Below are 18,776 nucleotides of genomic sequence, written 5' to 3'. Positions count from 1 at the left end.
TTCCTGCAGAATGGATCATGAACACGTAAGAGTCAAGTTGCCTGCACTTGGTGCACACCTTTAATCCCTGTACTTGGGAGGCAGATGGATCTCTAGAGTTCAGGCCAGCCTGATCTACAGAGTGAGTTCCAGGATAGCCACCAGGGCTACACAGATAAGCCCTGCCTCGACTCCCTCCCCTCAAATGTCTGCAGTTCTACCTAAAATAGGTGCTGAGCACATTAATTTCATGTAATAGACAATATGGGCAAGTACTAGGAAAGTTAGGACTCAAGTAACAAAACTTAAAAAATTTTCTTTACTTGCAATTTCTCATCCACATTTAAACCCAAGGGTGTTTTCAAAAATAATTCAAAGGTAGCTACCAAAAAATGCCAAACAACTCCTTCCTGGGTAAATATACAAAAACATTCAGAAGTCAAAGTTCTAAACTATTAATCCATAAAAATATTACAACATTTAAAAAGATGAGGATTCACTCTCATCAATGTCCTTATCTGGATCCTGTTCGGCAGCTTCTTTTTCTTGTTGCTGTTTCTTCCAAAGCTTGGCCATTGCCAGAAGTTTGAGGTTAGGCTGGTTGGCAGCATCCTCAGGAAAGATGTAATCATAGTATTCTTCCCACCCAGCATCGGACTGCAAAATTAAATCCACCAGTTAAAAGGGGAGTGCACATCTCTGGAACATGCTTCATTCAGAAGGGAGAGTGAAGGGGAAACCTAGACTTCAAATTCACCCATGTTTACTATACAAAACAATAGCAAATCCTGCTGTAGGAGGAACGAAAGCCTGGGCCCAAGTGAGTGACTAAACAGCTGCTCACTGAAAATGAAGGACCAAGTGAAGGAAATTAAACCTCTAAGCACAGCTTCTCCTGAGGCAATCAAGACACTCAGCACCTCAACTCCACCCCACAGTCATGTTTAAGACTTTAAAATTTTGAGTTTTATGGGCTGGAGAGATGGCTCAGCTGTTAAGACCATGTGTTGCTCTTGTAGAGGACCCAGATTAGGTTCCCAGCACCCACATGGTAGCTCACAACCATCTATAATTCCAGTTCCAGGGAATCCAATGCTGCCCTCTGACCTCCAAGGGCGCAAGGCATGCACATGGTACACACATACATGTGTAGGCAAAACACTCTTTAAATATTAATCTTAAAATTTGAATTTTACCCAATATTCAGTAGCAGAGGCCACCCATATAGCTGTGTATTATTTGGACTCCTAGCTCTCATCTTTTCACTTTCAACTGATCATGGATTTTACTTCTAAATACTATCCTGAAATGCACGCTCTCCTCTCATCTCCCACACATCCACCTCTCAGTTGCTAGACTTAGGAAAACTGTCCAATAGATCATCTATATGTCACTCAAGTCTACCTGTATGAATTGCCAGTAATCTAGTCATATACAGGCATCTTCAGTGGTTCCCACCAAACTTGTGCAACCCTAAAATGTCTTCTCAGGATTGGTGCCCCCCCCAGTAGTCCTCCCCCCATGCTGACTTCCTACTTCCCACTCTACAAATATCACATTCCCAGACTCCACCCTCACTGTCTTTGCCACACACACACCCCTTCCTGCTCTATTTTCCATCCCTGCTGTGTTCCTAGTAGCCAGACTACAAGTGGTCCTTATTCAGGCAGTCCACTACTTCAAAGCACACATTTCAAAGTCAGATGCATTTCTACTCCTTTGACAAGATATGAACAAGCTCTAGTGCTTAGCCCTTACCCCATCGTCGGCCTGGACCTTTCTTCTCTTCTTGACCTTTTCTGGCATGAGTTTGTCTACTCTTTCCTTGTCTGATACGGTTCCAAATTCATCTTCAAAACCTCGCCAGGATTCCAGCAACATAAGTCTCTCTTCTTTTTCTTCACAGTTTCTCATCGTTTTATTTGCCTCTTCATAAATCTGTCTGCATTTAGCCACACTTCCTTCTTTCCCTGAGGATAACTCAAACTGAGCAAAACTGATCCATACCTTTAAAAAATTAACAGAACCAAATTACCCATGTGGGCCAGAAGACAGTAATATGATGGCTTTAAAGCTACTTTCTCCAGTTGATAACGTGATGATGTATCACTGATAGCATTGCAGACTAATACATTGCACATATCTGACCATACACTGAACCTTGAATGTGATTTCCAAGAGATTCATGTGCACATGTGCAGCATAAACAATGACCTGGTATAAGCTTAAAATTCTTAAGTCCTTTAAGAACAGATCCTAAGAGCAAGAAAGTCATTTAAAATAGTCAGTCAGTCTAAAAGCACCAAAACTGCTGTATAAAATAAAATGAAAGACTGTTGACAAAGTTAGGGTACCTTGACATGCTGTGTTCGCTGAAGCAATTGTCGGTAAAGATTTCGTGTTCTTTCAGTTTCTTCCTGCTCAATCTCAAAATCAATATATGATTTCCAAAGTACCTAAGAAAAATGATAGGTCAGTCTTAGCACTAAGAAAGCCATGTGCCCCTATAGTTCAGCCATCCTGACCTACACCCAAGACCCTATGACTTCATTCAACAATTAAGATTCATGTGGATGAAGTTAAGACTAGCATTTACAAATTTGACAAAATGTGACTAGGATTTAAGACACGAAAAAAGGCTTTGGATTTAGTTTTACATTTTCTTTCGGAGTTTTTCAAATGTTCAACAGGACCAAAATTTGTCAAGAATTCCAGTATTTTCATGATCTTGTCATATGCAGTTAACTTTTAGGGAGAAAATATTCAGATTAGCCACTGTGTGTGTTCCTATCCCCAATGCCAATTTCTTGTCATTTGAGTTCAAAAAATGACCGCAGACACAAGGACAAACCGGGGCATGGGCACTAGGGGCTGGCAGTCTTGTGGAGGAACTGAGGCCACAGGTACTATCAGCAATTCAGGAAGCTCTTCCCTGACACAGGGTCATGTCAGTACCAGACTGACCAGAGGCTAGGACAGTTCTGTGGCTCCTGTGAAACCAATCAGTCCTAGCTGTGGTTCACAGCTACCTTGGGACTTAAATACTGCAGGTGGGCCAGTACTCCAGGCCTGCAGCAGTAGACTCTAGGAAGATCATGTTTCAGGCATAACTACTCTAAGGACACAGATATGCAGTCTCCACCCCTATTTCCTGTGTTCCAGATTGGGAGTGGAGGGTGGGAGGGCTACAAGTGATTCCTTACCCAGCCTTTTCTTCCTCACCCCCTTTAACCTTCCCTGTCAGCGGTGCGGGGGCTGCTGCTGACACTCCCCCAGCCCACTCTCCTACTTAACAAACAGAAGAATCCTAATTCGAGTGAAGAAGACTACAGGTTAGCTGGATCATCTTTATAGATTTTTGTGTAACATATTTAGAAGGTTAGATGGGGGAAATACTTAATAAGTATTTCAAATGTATCCAACTTGGGATTCTTACCTCTGGCATATCTAAGCGTGGCTGGCTGATGGCTAATTCATAGATTGCCCGTGCTCTATCGATATCACCAAGGATTGTCTCTAATTCTGCAAACTTGATCCATGAGGTACAATTTTCAGGTCCAAATTCCAAGAACTTCTCATAAAGCTTCCGACATCTGTCAAATTCTCGAAGCTGTAGTTCCAGTTCGATATAGCCTTTGAATAACTTGTTCTTTGGACATTTGCCTATGGAAGTCCCCTGGAGAATAAAATGGCAAGAGTATTGTTATACTTATGGTTCTACTTACTTTAGTCATTGTCATTCTGTCCTAGAAGCTATCTTCTGGTGGAGTCGAGCATGGCAGGCTATTCTGGTGCTATGCTATCACACTGTCCACTCACTTGAAGGGTACTCAGATGACATGGAGCCTGGTCAGCCACAGGCAATATTGCAGAATCACATAACTACTGGATTTTATACCCCCAGGATTCCCTAGAAAATAAGGATGTCAAGCATACAGACCTCCTTTAAATAAAAAGGTAATCAAACCTGACATATTACCCTCAGGAAGCAAACAGTTCATCTGAAGGAAAACATGTGTATACACAATATTTTGTCCTACTGACACATTCCATGACAAATTATGAGGAAGGTATATTTAATACATCAGAATTTCTGCACAAGATCAGACTACCAATTCCAGACTACTAATCTGAGTACTGATGTAGTGACTGGTAGCTATGGGCATTTCCAGGGTTTAAATGGAATGCTTACTATTTAAGCATTACCTTTAATGTTTAACTGCCATTTTTGTTTGTATCTCTTGACAATTTCATACACATATACAATGTATCTTGATCATATCCACTCCCAATTTCCCTCTCCCACTCTCCTCCATGTTTTGCCCACCTTCAAGTCACAGAGGCCGCTTTGCCTGCATGAGCATGGGAAACCTATCAGCGACTACACCCTTGAAGAACAATGACTGCTTTCCCCTCGGCAGCTACCAACTACCGAATGCTTCCCAGCTGGAGGTGGAGTCTCATGAGCCCCTCCCTCATTCATGCTGGGTGGCTTGATCTTGTGCAAATCTGCAGGCCACTGATGCTACTGTTGAGTTTGAGTGTAACAGCCATGTAACATCCAGAAGACACTTCAGAACATTCCTCCTCAATGGTCCCTGGGTCTTGCAGGGAAGGAGAAGGGTTATGTTTATGGCCCATGTAGAATGAGCACTCAATAGTCACTTAGTCTCAAAGTGCCATCTATGAGTTTTCTAACATGTCCCAGGTTAGAAAAGATAACTTTCTGTTGCCACCTGCCCCTTATTCCTTTCCTCCCGGGCCCCCCTCTTACTGGTATGTGCTAGCACACCCCACTTTGTTGCTTTTTTCAGTAGGAACCATTGAAATTGTAAGCATGAAGATTTTAACACCACCTTCTCCTGAGACTTCGTGAGACATGCTGCTCCTTTACTTACCAAAGCTCTTCTGGCAAATGGCAGATTTTTCTGTCGTATTTCAAACTGTGCATAATATAACCACATTTTGGCAAATGTGAACTACAAAACAAAAGCACAAAAAGATCTCACTTAAGATGTTCATTTAATTTAACTAAAGGCCACTGGCAAAATTCCAGGGTGAGGATGGATGTATTTTATTTGTTTTGAAGCAAAGATGACATTTATCAGTGGTTAAAAATATGCCATGAGGGGCTGAAGAGATGGCTCAGAGGTTAGAGTACTTACTGCTCTTCCAAAGGTCCTGAGTTCAATTCCCAGCAACCACATGGTGGCTCACAACCATTTGTAATGAGATCTGGTGCCCTCCTCTGCAGACACCTCTGGCCTGCAGGCATACTTGCAGGCAGAATACTGTATACATAATAAATAAATACATCTTTTTTAAAAAATACACACATATATATACCATGAGGCTGGTGAAAGGGCTCAGTGAATGACAGTACCAGCTGTCAGGCTTGACCTTTGTGTTTAATCTCCAGGACCCACATGGTAGACAGAACCAACTCCCCAAGTTGTCTTCTGACCTCCACATGTATACTATGACAAATGCACAGCCAACCCCCCCCCCAATAAAAATGTAAAAAAATTTACAGACACACATACACCCATGACCTAGACAGAACTAACTGTATGATATCCTTCATGGCATGGCAGCCTCTACTGAGAATGTTTTGTGGACTGCAAGTTGGTAGAACATCCTATTTCTAAGAACAACTCACCACTTCTACAACAGAACTCTGTTTCTCTTGTTGGGAAATGAGGTAGAACAACATTTTAACATCTCCAAAGAAGCCACATATTCAACACACGCAAGCATGCACTATTATCAAAAGACCCATTTGGAGTCTCTTAGGTACATGCTCTGTTTTCTTTCTTCCAATCTGCCTCTCTGAATTACTTACACCCCCCCTCCTCGCCCCCCGGATTTCGACACAGTGTCTGCACTGCTTATCACAATACGGGCTGCTCTATGAACTAGGTAGTAAGGTGTTTCCTTTGGCAAAAACTTGTACTTTTTCTGATCTTGAAATTTTTCAACTGACACATATTATTTGACAAGTAATAAAAACGGGATTTTGTTCTAGCAAGTGTACCTTTTTGTGAGGGATTAGTTCCAAAGACGCTTGATAGACCTGTCTTGTCCTATCAGGATCCTGTATTAAGATTAAAATAATTTAAAAAAAATGTTAATACTTATTTTACTAGTTAATTTCATGACTACTAGTAGAAACAGACACCACCCCCACTTCTCAGGATGCTATTTTTACATCTGGATTTCATTTATGATCGAAAATAGCAACTACCTTTGATTATCAAACTTTGGTATAAGAATAACAATATGGCCATCAAAGTCTGAATTGTCTTTGTATAAAGGCCTGACAGCATAAAGAAAGATGTTACAGTCTCAGATTGACAGAGGGTAGTCTTTACCTGTTAACTTACACATAATCTATTTCTGAAAATGCCACTAGATTTTTTTTCTTTTTTTCTTTTGCCATTAGATTTTTATCAAAAGCAAAAATGTACAATCTGGCCATTATCCTTCTTTGTAAAAAAAAACACATTACTAGGAAACTGTATGTAATTAAACTGCTTCATTGATCATTGTTTCCCTTTCAAGTTTTAAATGCTATCTAATTGTGCCTTGAGGTTTTTAAAACAAAACAACATCATGGCTCAACAGGCACACAGTTTAAATGATGTACGTGGGTGGACAGAGTCCTAAAAGAATTTAAAACTAAGTTTACCTCAAAGGTTTTAACTATCAGTTACTATCCACAGCCATGACACTGGGGTAAGAAAGCCATTAGTGGCCAGTGCACAGTTCACCTTGGCTTCCAGCTCTTCATAGAGTGCATAGTTGATCCAGAGATAGATGTAGCGCTTCCAGTGCCTCTTCTCTGGGATGGGCGGCACATTGGCAATGGCTCTCTCATAGACTTCCCGCACAGTGTCAGCTTCTGCATCACTTTCCACCAAGCGCAGGTAATCAAACCATGCATCGTAATTGTGTGGATTAGCCTAGAAAAAAAACAGCTTAACCTATAAAATCAGAACCAAGAGCTAGACTTGACAGGCTGTCAGAACTTGCTGTACTTTAGCATTTTTTTTCTTTAGTTTTTACCTGTTATCTCATTTTTAGAACAGCATCCCTGAGATTGTATAGGACTGTAAGAGGACACTGGCTGGTACCTCTCAGTAAAGCCTCTTTCCTCTACTACTGGGTAATGACATTCCATTTTTTTTTTTCTTTTTTCTTTTTCTGAGACAGGGTCTCACTCCATAGCCTAGGCTGGACTTGAACTTATATTATCTTGCCTTGGCCAGTCCTGGGACTACAGGCTTGAGCCACTATATACAGCTTCCAGCTTGTATAAATGTTATTTTTTTACACATGTGACTATTTACCATTATGTTGATAATGAAATTACAATGGGTTTATATCAGACTCTCAACCAGGAAACACCTTTTCAAATAACAATAATTTATCCTGAACACATCTTACTGACCTACCACTTCATTTAACACCAGACTTGGCCCTTTGTTAGGAGCTACTTCAATCTGACTAAGCAAAAGCCACAAGAACCCAGAGAGAAAATATTGCTATCTAACCCTGAAATGACGTATTATGGAGATGAGAACAGAACTGTCTATTGTAGATCACTTGCTCTTGCAAAGCAGGTGTGTGTACGGGTCCGTCTTTGACCCTTACATTCTTTTCCAAAAATGAGTTCAAATAGATGACACATAGCTTTTGAGGCACAGATTCAATATGAAACCTATGTTAGCCTCAAGGTTTAACAATTTTTTCTGCCGCTGTCTCCCAAGAGATGGGATTACAAGTAGGACCCCATCCATCCTGCCCATTTGTTCAGTTCATTCACATTTCTTCAGTTTGCTATCAGTAAAAGGACTTTCCACAAGGGAATGACATCAGAGCCAGGGTGATAGTAAAAAAATCAAGGTTTTGGCTGCTTACATAGGAACTCCTGCCTTTTTTTTTTTTTTTTTTTTTTTTTTTTTTTTTGGTTTTTTGAGACAGGGTTTCTCTGTGTAGCTTTGGAGCCTATCCTGGCACTCGCTCTGGAGACCAGGCTGGCCTCGAACTCACAGAGATCCGCCTGCCTCTGCCTCCCGAGTGCTGGGATTAAAGGCGTGCACCACCAACGCCGGCTCAACTCAGTATTATGTGAGAGCACTGACAACATAGCCATCTACAGCAGCACCCACCTTCACTTCTTCTTCATACTGGAATCTTCGCTTGCTCACGATGATGTCTTCAATACCCCTCCGGTCACCAAACTTCTTCTCAAAGATGGTATAGTTTTTAAAGAGCTCTTGGGCCTCTTGTTTTGAAATTCTATCTAGGGCATATTTGTAGATAACTCGTACCCTTTCAAACTAAAAGCAGATAGGAAGATTATCATCCAAAACAATCTCATTTTAGTCACACCTTGAGAATAACTGCAACCTATTACTTATAAATTAAATTTTGAGGCCTTGATCAGAAAGGACTAATGCTTATTTTCAGTTCCATATTTAATGCTGTCTCAAAATTGTGCTTCTATTTTCTCCTCACCCATCCTGGATCCTTCCCAGGCTGGCAGGCAACACCGCCATGGCATACCTGCTCAACACCCAAAGCCCCACAAGTCTGCCTTGGTTCCTCTCCAGTCCTCCTTTCCTTCAACAAATTAAGGCAGTTACCATATATAATCACTCAGCTCCAATCTATAGCTCGTCAATACATGCACGAAGTTAGGTTTCTGTATCTAGAAAACATTTTTCTATGGATAAGTGAATAAAATAAAACAGAAATGAACTCAATGTACACTTACTTCTTTCTGATTTTCCTCAAATTTAGCAAAGGCCACATACAGGTGTTCGTCCATATGCTCATCTCCAAAGAACTCAACTGCTCTCTCGTAGACTTTCCTTGCATGGGCAAAGTAAGCATGCTTCTCTTCAAATCGGGCATACTTGATCCAGTTCTTCACAGCAGGGTGCACCAGCACGAGTGCAGGGGAGTGAAGGAAAGCAGGCAAGACACCACAGCTAAGCCAATAATGGAGGCTGAGGTGAGCTCAGTGCTAGAGCCCATGCACAGCTTCTACAAAGGCTCAGTGCCCAAACAATAGGCCCCAAACCACACTAAGCTCCCAAACCCCAACAATCAAAATACAAGTGGAGGGGGCACATACCAAGGAGTCTAACCACCACCCCCCAGCCTCTGAGGTCAGGGTTATGTTACTCATTCTGCTCTGCCTTCAGTGCTGACTCTGCAGTGGGTACACACAGAAGCCTGAAGTCAAAGAAAACCCTCAACCTGGTTATAAGCCATGTGATCTTCAGCAAGTCATCCGTCTCAGTTTTTTAGTGTGTTAAAGTGAAAAATTGTACCAACCTCACCCGTCACTGCTGCCTCTATAAAATGAGGCAATGTTTATGAAACTTAGCTCTTTCTGGCCAAAAGAACATGGTCAATAAAAAGCACCTATTACATTAAATGCTCAATAACAGCAGTCTACCCATAGTGAGTAGAACAGTCTGCCACAAAAAGAAAGCTGATATCCAAAGCTAAGGAGAAAGTTTTCACTTGCCATTTAACTACCAGGGCACATCAACCTTCCTTGAAGAAGCCAATAATGTCCAGTGATTAATACATTCAGATGTACCAAAGATGTTAAGAGCATCAGTTCTGAGGCTGATTTCCTGGGTCATTTTCAACATCACCACCTGAGACCATAGTCAACTTACTTTATTTACTCATTCATGTCTCAGTTTCCTTACCTGTAGAATGAAGCAGTTGCTGTACTGCAGGGTTTTCATAAGTACTGGCACTACTAAGTGTTTAGAATATCGTCTGCTACAAACCAAGTGCTTCTCAAGCCTCTGTGAAGCCACTATCAAATAAGACAACTTAAGATATTAATGTTGCAGCCAGGTATTGATGGCACACGCCTTTAATCCCAGCACTGGGGAGGTAGAGCCAGGTGGATCTCTGTGAGTTCGAGGCTAGCCTGGTCTCCAGAGCGAGTGCCAGGATAGGCTCCAAAAGCTACACAGAGAAACCCTGTCTCAAAAACAAAACAAAACAAAACAAAAGATCTTAATGTTGCACAATAAGGCTCTCATTTGTACCTGTTCTGTAAAGCCAGTAAGAACTCTCAATTACTGAATGCCAAACCACCGATCCTAGGAGGGATGTGGACATACCTCCCACGGCCCATAGTTTTAAATTCTAAAAACTGTACATCCTATGTGTGTGCACACATGCACATATGTGCATGAGTGTAAGAGGTCAGAGGCTGAAATCACTTATCTTATTCAGTTGCTCTGTAACTTATTTTTTGAGACAGAGCCTCTCACTGAGCCAGCTTACCTATTCAGCTAGACTGACTGGCCTAACAACCCTAGTGATCCTCCTGTCTCCATCTGCTCAGTACTGGAATTATAGATGTGTGTTACTGAGCCCAGCTTTTTATGTGGGTGCTAGGGATCCAAACACAGGTCTTTATGCTGTGCATCAAGCACTGTATCAACTAAGCCATCTATTCATGAGCATCAGACAACTAGGCTCAGGTTGTCCCACTACAGAGGTCAGAATCCTATCCTACTGGCTTCAGAGAGGGAGAAAGCTTCTTCCTGCCTTAACACTTGGGCGCACACACACACACCCTACCTGAAATGGACGTCAGCTAGGAACTGCATGCTGAGGGACACAAAATGTTCACTGTCCTATACATGTTTACAAATGGCTGCTAAAGCATTGTAATTATTAATTTGGAGATTCCAAATAAAATTTAACAAGTGTGTCGATTTGCAAATAAGGTGCCTTTAGGTGATGAGGATTACAGAGCTCTTTCTAACAGTGCTTTCACAAACACCATCTTCTAGTTGTTAACAGCCGTCTGCCACAACTGGCTGTTGTATTTTCTATAATGCTGCGGCCTAAACTTGAGGCCTCAAAATATACTAGGCAAGTGCCCCAGCAATGAGTATACACTAAGCTTTACCATGTTTAGTTTTAATTTTTCTTATATATAAAGGACACAAAGGATCAAGGAACTAAATGACCCTGGAGTCACTTACTAGTAAGCAATGAATCTCTGGCTGACCTCCATTAACAGTGCCTTTGTTAATCATAGGCCATTGGTTCTAGCAGCTAGGATTTAGTGCAAAAACAAACAAACAAACAAAAAACAAGACAAAAAACAAAACCCAAAACTGAACCCATGTAACTGGAAAGACTCAAATCACCCAGACCACAGATTTTTATTTGAACAATTTCTATCCCTACAAGAAATTGTGAAAGTGATGAAACTTGCCTTCTTGACCTTCAGTGTCACCTTAATGGCAACATGTCTTGACCGTGACATCTTTTTTTGGGAGGTAGACCTCCATGACAACCACATACCACTTATACCTCATTCAAAGGATATAGCGTTCATAAATGGTGCGGGCCCGCTCCACCTCTTTGTATCTCAGCTCGAAGTTGATATAGGAGTGCCAGGCCTGCTCCTCAGGCTGCCATTCCATCCAGCGCTCAAACACCTGCCGGGCACCCGCAACATTGCCCAACATCTCCTCCATGTACGTGTATTTGTACCTGATACAGAATCATCCAAAGATGCCTGCTGTGGTCAAAATGACTTAGAGGAAAAAGTAATCTTTGACATCTCCAGTGCTCTGTTTACATTTAAGTTTTACTTACATAGCTATGGAGCATCAGGATTATGACTCACAGATAATGTGACATTAAATACACTATTTTAAGGAAAAGTAGAATGTAAAGTTCAATATATAAAATTATTATAACTGCACATAAAACCATAATATACAGTAAGTGGTATAATTTTCTAATTCACCAAAGGCTGCTTTGTACAACCAGAGGCTTACCAGAACTGGTTGACTCGTGGCAGAGTTGTTATGGCTCGGTCCCAGATATTTCGGGCATGGTTGACTTGGCGGTTCTTCATTTCCATTTCTGCATATTTCAGCCAGAGTGTAATATTCCGATAGTCTACATCTAAAGCACGCTCGTATATGGATCGAGCCCTTAACAAATAAGATATTGAGAGCATCAAAAGCAGCATCTATAAGACATAGAGTAGTCACTTCAAACTAGCTGCGATACCCTACTGTTTTGTTGGATATACATCGTGAGACAGGTTCTGGTCATAAAAAGAGAAAAAGCAATGACATGCTCAAGTTATTGTACAATCTTAAAGAGAGACAAGCATGCAATTATTTCATACTGTCACAAGCAAAAAAAAAAGTCAAGGTCTGCACAGGAAGCAGAGGGAGAAATGGCAATGTGTGGTGGGAGAAATGGCAATGTGTGGTGGAACAAACAGGCTAACTAGGAAGAGCTTCAGAACTGAGACTGTAAGAGATAGTTCCAGTTTGTTCAAAAGTCAAGGTGGAGAACAGTACCTTCATGGGGTCAAGGCAGAGTGCAAGGAAATGTCACAGTAAGGAGCAATGGTGTGCTCAGGAATTGGCAGGGACATGGTCACAGCAGAGCAAGGTTATGAGGGGGAGTGTAGAGAGGCTGGCTGCTCAACAGGAAGTGAAGGCCACAATCTTAATCTTGACAACAGAGTTCAACACAACACTATTTTTGAAACATGAACACAGAGAAGACAGATAAAACCCTGCTTCTTTAGTTACAGGGGTACTAGTGGCAAGACACACACACAGAACCTCCTGCGATACTCCGTGGCTGTCCTTCCCAGTGTCCTCAGCACCCGCAGAAGAATGTGAAGATGCCACAGAACAGAAGCTGGGAGGTTCAAACACAGTACAGTCCAATGCTTGACTTTTCCTACTTTTTCACAGGACAGTTGATACTATTTTATATGCAAATACTACACATGGCAATTTTACCTTTGAATTTCCTTTAGACTTTCTTCCCATTGTGCGTATTTTATCCAGTTACTAATCACAGTCCTATTTTTTCTTATGTTATCTTCAAAAGTCTGAAAGGCAAAATGGGGGTAGGGTAGTATATTAAAGCAAAAATGACTTCGCCTTTTGCCTTGCAATAAAAGTCACTCATTTCATTCTTTTTAAGAGAAATTATATCCTGGATGCTGAGAAACGAAGCTCACTACAGATGGTTACAAATCACTATCTTATAATTATTATCACTATAAATATCACTATTTATACAATCTCTAAAGTTTATGGAGACAACAAAAAAACTGTAGATGTAATGAACTACTGGAAGAATTATTGGTAGTTTTTGCTGTTGCCCATAACAACAACTAGTACGTTAATATACTCTACTCTCATTCCTAAGAAGAAAACAATTTTTAACATTACCTTCAAGTGCTCTCAGTAATTCACAGAATTTGACATTAACTTCCATAATATTAGTGGATTAGATAATCCCAAATATTAGCCTGAGGTCAAATCACATGGGCTCTCTCTGAGTTCTCTCCTGGGCCCTGGCTCCTACTGTGAGTGGTGACATGGACAGGTATGCTCGGTGCCCTCCCAACAGACTCACCTTCCTTTTTCGTAGCTTGTAATCGTTTAGTTCTTCTTCATCTGTGATCTTCTGCTGAGGCGGAGGTGGGAGGAGCTCGAGTTCTCTTTCTTTAGCCTCTCTTAAGAGCTGCTCAGCAGTTATCTGTACTTCGGCTGGCGCTTTGTTTTTCACCTTTTAAGGAAAAAAAAAAAAAAAAAGACATTTCTATTTTGGGTAGTGTTCTCCACACAAGATTTGAAAACCCACGAACATTTTCCAGGATGTGAACTTTGTAAGTATGAGGACAACCTGACCTCTTTGAATGACATGCTCAATTCTCCAGGAGACAGAAGGAGGGTGGAGGTGGGGCATCCTGCATTTTCTATCTAATGTATGACATCTATGATAACAAGTCCATAGTGAAAATCTCAAAAGGAAAAGCTGACAAAATAGCAGCATTTTTCCCTGTTAGAAGAGTAAAATAAGTACTACTCTCTAGCGTTATAACCTGTTTACAGAATTCCCCTACTTATTTTAACCCCTTTAGTGGACAAGTTGGCGTTCCCATGACATTTTAAGTCAACTGTAACTTATTAAGTTCCAGTCATTAACATGTAAACTTCTTGAGCACACACAGCTCTGTTGTTCAACACAGTAGGTACAAGCCAAGCGTGTTCAGATTTAGATGGACCTTAAGTGCAAGAATACTGTTCTAATTTGCTTTTTTACTGCTGTGATTAAACATCACCAAAAAAAAGCACTTGGAAGGAAAGAGTTTATTTGGCTTACACAACTGAATCACAGCCCATCATGAAGGGAAGTTGGGGCAGGAAGGGATACAGAAGCCATTTAGGAACACTGCCCACTGGATTGATTGCTCAGCCTGCTTTCTTACAGTACTGAGGACCACCTGCCCAGGTGTAGCACTCCCTGAGAAAACTGGGCCCTTCACATCTATCATTAGCCAAGAAAATGCCTTACAGACTTGCCCACAAGCAATCGGATGGAGGAATTTTATCAGCTGAGGTTCCTCTCCGCAGATAACTGTTGCTTATGCCAAGGTGGCAAAAAACCTAGCCAGCACACCCTGGCTTTTATGACTCAGGATGGGAAAAAAGCTCCCACATTAGACTTTTACAATAATTACATGTGGAAATGAGAACTTGTCTCAGAATAAAAAGGCCACGTATAAGAATCAGACAAGAGAAGACCATACGTAAAGGTAAAGTGCACGACTTGCCACTTATCAAGCATTGGTGAAATATTAGTCACCGTTGGAAATATAATAATCTACCGTTTAACTTAAATTATGCCATTGCACAGAGCCCATTCCTCCCATCCCCTCCACTGTCCAACTTTCGCGCAGCTTTCAAGTTTCAGCTTCCTCCACAAAGTTTACCTTCAAGTTTACTGACAACCCTCTGGTTCTTGCCCATGGCATGGTCTACGGTGCCTGAGTACCTCCATCAAACTTGCCATTTCGCCCTTCCTCTTGTTTTACTCCAGCAGTGTGTGTGTGTTGGGGGGGGGGCGGTCCCCAGAGCCTAGCAAAGCTAAGAGTTTGCTTAACCGAACTGGTCACCCGCGTTACAAAAACACCATCCTAGAACGAAGGCTGGGCAGACACGAGACGAGCTCGGAGTGACAAGACCCCCGCGCCACGCCACCGACCCAGGCAGGCAAAGAGCTCGCTGCCCCGAGTCTCCAGTGCACCACACCACAGATGCTCTGCTTGGGGCCCTTCGCGGTCGCCTACCTTGGCCACTTTGGGAATCCGCTGCTTCCCGGCCGCCGTAGAGGCCGCCATGTCTGCAGCCGCTGGACCGGAGCAACTCCGACTCACTCCTGAACCTCAAAAATCGGCTTCGAGAACCAGCCCACACCGGAGAACCTGCCCACAACAAACTAGATCCCGGAACCGGAAGCGGAAGTCGCAAGACGCTCTTTGACCGCCGCACGAGTCGGGCGAAACGTCACGTCGTTTCCGTAGCAACCGTGTGCGCGTCCTCTGTGGAGCCACACGGCGTGCAGGAGCTGCCGGTGAGGTGGGTATCGTGGGCTGCGCCGCAGGGTCGCAGGGCCCGGGAGGCGAGGGCGTAGCCAGATCTGTCTTCGGGATGCGTGCATCTGTGGCAGTGGCACCTGCGAGGGACGTGGGAGCCCATCTCGGATGTGGAAACTCGGTGGAGGAGGGAAGAGCGACGAAGGAAACCACAGCCGGCTAGCAGCTGCCGGAGCAGCGGTGCATGCTGGGCTTTGTAGTCCAACCCCACTACCTCCGCCTCCAACCCTGTCTCTGGCTTCTCCGCTATTGGGCCAAGCTTTGAAACGTGGATTTTTAAATAAAAAGAGGTAGTTTTGGAACCAGATGTTAAGGAAAGATGGAAATACGTCAGTAGCAAAACACCTAACCCTATGGTCAGAAACTGATGTGTACATTTTTAGTGTGTGAATTTGTTTTCATTATTTCAATTCCGTTATCCTTAATGCCCTTTGGCGATAAAAAGATAGAAATAACTATTTCCTTAAGATTGAAAAGCCTGCCGGGCAGTGGTGGCGCACGCCTTTAATCCCAGCACTCGGGAGGCAGAAGCAGGAGGATCTCTGTGAGTTCGAGACCAGCCTGGTCTACAAGAGCTAGTTCCAGGACGGCCTCCAAAGCCACAGAGAAACCCTGTCTCGAAAAACCAAAAAAAAAGATTGAAAAGCCTATGTAAAGTGCTCACTAGATGTTAGTAAGTATAATATCTGATGTACCTTCAAAACAGAATGATTGGGCATATAGTTAAGAGAATTTTTTAAATTTAAGAAATTTGGGGTTGAAAGTAAAATTCAAGGGAGGGTGAGATTTCCCTGCTCCCTGCTTGCCCACCTCCAAAGAGCTCTCCACTATCCATTTCCCACCAGGGAGGTTCATTGTCAGCATCGGTGAATTTTCATCAACACATTGTCAGTTAAAGGTGACTATGTTTCATACAGTTCACCCTTGTACAGTCTACTGTTTAGGACAAAGGCAAAGCAGTCTGTACCTGATGTTTGAATAATCTGCAGAGTTCCAAGCATCCATAATCTCCTGGGTACCACCTTTTCATCCCCCCATCCCCAGCATACATCTGTCAATACTCATCTGGTTTTTGTTGTTGTTGTTGTTTGTTTTTCGAGACAGGGTTTCTCTGTGTAGCTTTGGAGCCTATCCTGGCACTCACTCTGGAGACCAGACTGGCCTCGGACTCACAGAGATCTGCCTGCCTCTCACAGAGATCCGCCTGCCTACTCACCTGTTTTGGTTTGGTTTGGTTTTGGTTTTCTGAGAGACAGAGTTTCTCTTTGTAACAACTGTGGCTGTCCTGGAACTCACTCTGTATACCAGGCTGGCCTTGAATTACAGAGATCCTCTGCTTCCCAGTGCTGGGATTAAAGGCCTTTGCCACCACCATCTGGCCATCTTTTTTTTTTTAACCTCGTTTTTATTACTCCTTTGAGAGTTTTGTATCCCCACAACTTTTCCCAGATCTGCCCCACTTCCCCAACTCCCCAACTTTTTTTTCTTTTTAAGACCTATTTGTGTTGACCAAATATTCTTGGATATGTGGTCTTCTACTGGAGCATGGTCAGCTTGCCAGGGGCTACACTCTTAGAGAAAAACAATCCTTTCCAACAGTTAATTGCTAATTTCTCCACTATCAGGTGTGGGATTTTGTGCTCAACTCTTCATTCAGGGATTTGGTCTAGCTTGAGTTTGTACAAGTTTTGTGCATGCTGTCACAGATGTTTTCTGTAGTCACCCACTGCCTCTGGCTCTTACACATTGGTGTCTCCTCTTCGATGGTGATTCCTGAGCCTTGGGCAGAGGGAGTAGAGGCTGAGACACTGGTACTTAGGTAGAGGGGATGGGTGCAATACTCATTTTTTATTTTATCCATTTATTTGTATTATTTGTATTGTGTATACTTTTATGTGTTTGTCTCTGTGTGTTTGTGCACATGAGCGTAGTTCTTAAATAGGCCAGAAGAGCATATGGGATTCCCTGGGTATTTGTGAGGGGCCTGTTATGGATGCTAGGAACTGAAATCTAGATTTCTTTTTTTAATTCAAAAGTATTTTGATTTTTTCTTAATTTATTTTTTTTCCAATCTCAGTTTCTCCCACTCCCCCCACTCCTCCCCCCACCTCCCATCTGCTCCTCGGAGATGGTAAGCCCTCCCTTAGGAAGTCTACGAGTTCTGGCCCATCATTCTGTTGAGGCAAGACCATCAATACTCTTTTTTTTTTTTGGTGTTTTTGAGACAGGGTTTCTCTGTGGCTTTGGAGGCTGTCCTGGAACTAGCTCTTGTAGACTAGGCTGGTCTCCAACTCACAGAGATCTGCCTGCCTCTGCCTCCCAAGTGCTGGGATTAAAGGCGTGTGCCACCACCGCCCGGCTATACTCATTTTTTAATGAGTAGTTAAGCTCTTTGTAGATGACTGGAGTCATGTCTTTTCAGATTGGTATCTTTCATTTAGTAGCATGTAAGTTTTTGTTTCATAAAACCTTTCAAGATTGCTGTCTTTCAGGGTTCCAGGATCCATAAAGGCAAACTCTTATTTGGAATGTGGGCATAGCTATAGTTGGATTTTCTCGTTATTTGAGGGACAGCCAGTCCACAAATAATGACACAGAGGCTTATTACTAATTATGAAAGCCTGCCTTAGCTTAGGCTTTCCTCCCAGCTACCTCTTGCAACTCAAATTAACCTACTTCTATTAAACTACGTTCTGACACACAGCTCAGTTACCTCTCCTCTGTACAGTATGTCCAACTTGTCCCACATCTCATTGGTGTCTCTCTGAGCCTAGATTCCTTCTCCTCTTCCTTTCTCTCCCTGGAAATCCCACTTCTCTCCTGCCTAGCTATTAGCCATTCAGTTTTTTATTATATCAATCACAGCAACACATCTTCACACAGTGTACAAATATCCGCAACACACAACTGCCAATATTTTCTTTATAATATGATTATATGCCACCATGGTGGGTTAAATCAGTCAATGAGCCCTTTCAATATCTAAAGCAGTTTAAAAATAGTTGCAGAAAATTCTAGACAGGCCAATTCACAGTTCATTAGTGGGGCTTGTAATGACAATTGTTGAAGCCAGCCACCTGGGAAAATGTGTCCCGTGAGTACCCCTGAGAACCACTAAGTACCCATGCATGTCTTTACTCTGACCAAATGAAATTAAGTAATTGTCCAGTGTTGTGTGTATTGTAATTGAGCTAGTGTCGTGATATATTATTTATGATTTAATAAAACTTGCCTGATGATTCAGAAGGCAAAGTCAGCCACAAGCTATAGAAGTCAGGCAGTGGTGGCACACATCTTTAATCCCAGGACTCAGGAGACA

The 18,776-nt window shown here is 42.4% G+C and overlaps 2 protein-coding genes across 2 annotated transcripts in view; one reads left to right on the top strand and one right to left on the bottom strand.

Annotated features, from left to right (window-relative positions):
* Window positions 1-275: 275 nt before the first annotated feature.
* Crnkl1 (crooked neck pre-mRNA splicing factor 1) lies at window positions 276-15,326 on the bottom strand. Its single transcript, XM_027421595.2, has 14 exons — window positions 15,152-15,326; window positions 13,435-13,587; window positions 12,810-12,901; window positions 11,820-11,978; window positions 11,363-11,529; window positions 8,759-8,937; window positions 8,151-8,321; window positions 6,750-6,941; window positions 6,014-6,073; window positions 4,878-4,958; window positions 3,416-3,655; window positions 2,334-2,435; window positions 1,738-1,986; window positions 276-636 (listed from the first exon to the last, which is right to left on the bottom strand). Exons 1-14 carry the CDS (start codon window positions 15,200-15,202, stop codon window positions 460-462), a joined length of 2,073 nt encoding a protein of 690 aa, XP_027277396.1. The 5' UTR covers window positions 15,203-15,326; the 3' UTR covers window positions 276-459.
* The window catches only part of Cfap61 (cilia and flagella associated protein 61), a 289,348-nt gene continuing 285,849 nt past the window's right edge, over window positions 15,278-18,776 (top strand). The window contains exon 1 of the mRNA XM_027421600.2: window positions 15,278-15,440. The gene's annotated coding sequence lies outside the window, so the exon portion shown is untranslated. The remainder of the gene's footprint in view (window positions 15,441-18,776) is intronic.

The sequence above is a fragment of the Cricetulus griseus genome, chromosome 6, assembly GCF_003668045.3.
Source record: "Cricetulus griseus strain 17A/GY chromosome 6, alternate assembly CriGri-PICRH-1.0, whole genome shotgun sequence".
Lineage (NCBI taxonomy): Eukaryota > Metazoa > Chordata > Mammalia > Rodentia > Cricetidae > Cricetulus > Cricetulus griseus.
Note: the sequence above shows the minus strand (reverse complement) of the source record. Positions and strands in the feature narration are given on the sequence as shown.

Coding starts and splice junctions, on each gene's coding strand:
- Crnkl1 (XM_027421595.2), bottom strand. CDS start 15,202: ATGGCGGCCTCTACGGCGGCCGGGAAGCAGCGGATTCCCAAAGTGGCC. Junction 11,979..12,809: donor AGTCTAAAGGAAATTCAAAG/GTAAAATTGCCA, acceptor TTATTTGTTAAG/GGCTCGATCCATATACGAGC. Junction 1,987..2,333: donor AGCGAACACAGCATGTCAAG/GTACCCTAACTT, acceptor AATTTTTTAAAG/GTATGGATCAGTTTTGCTCA.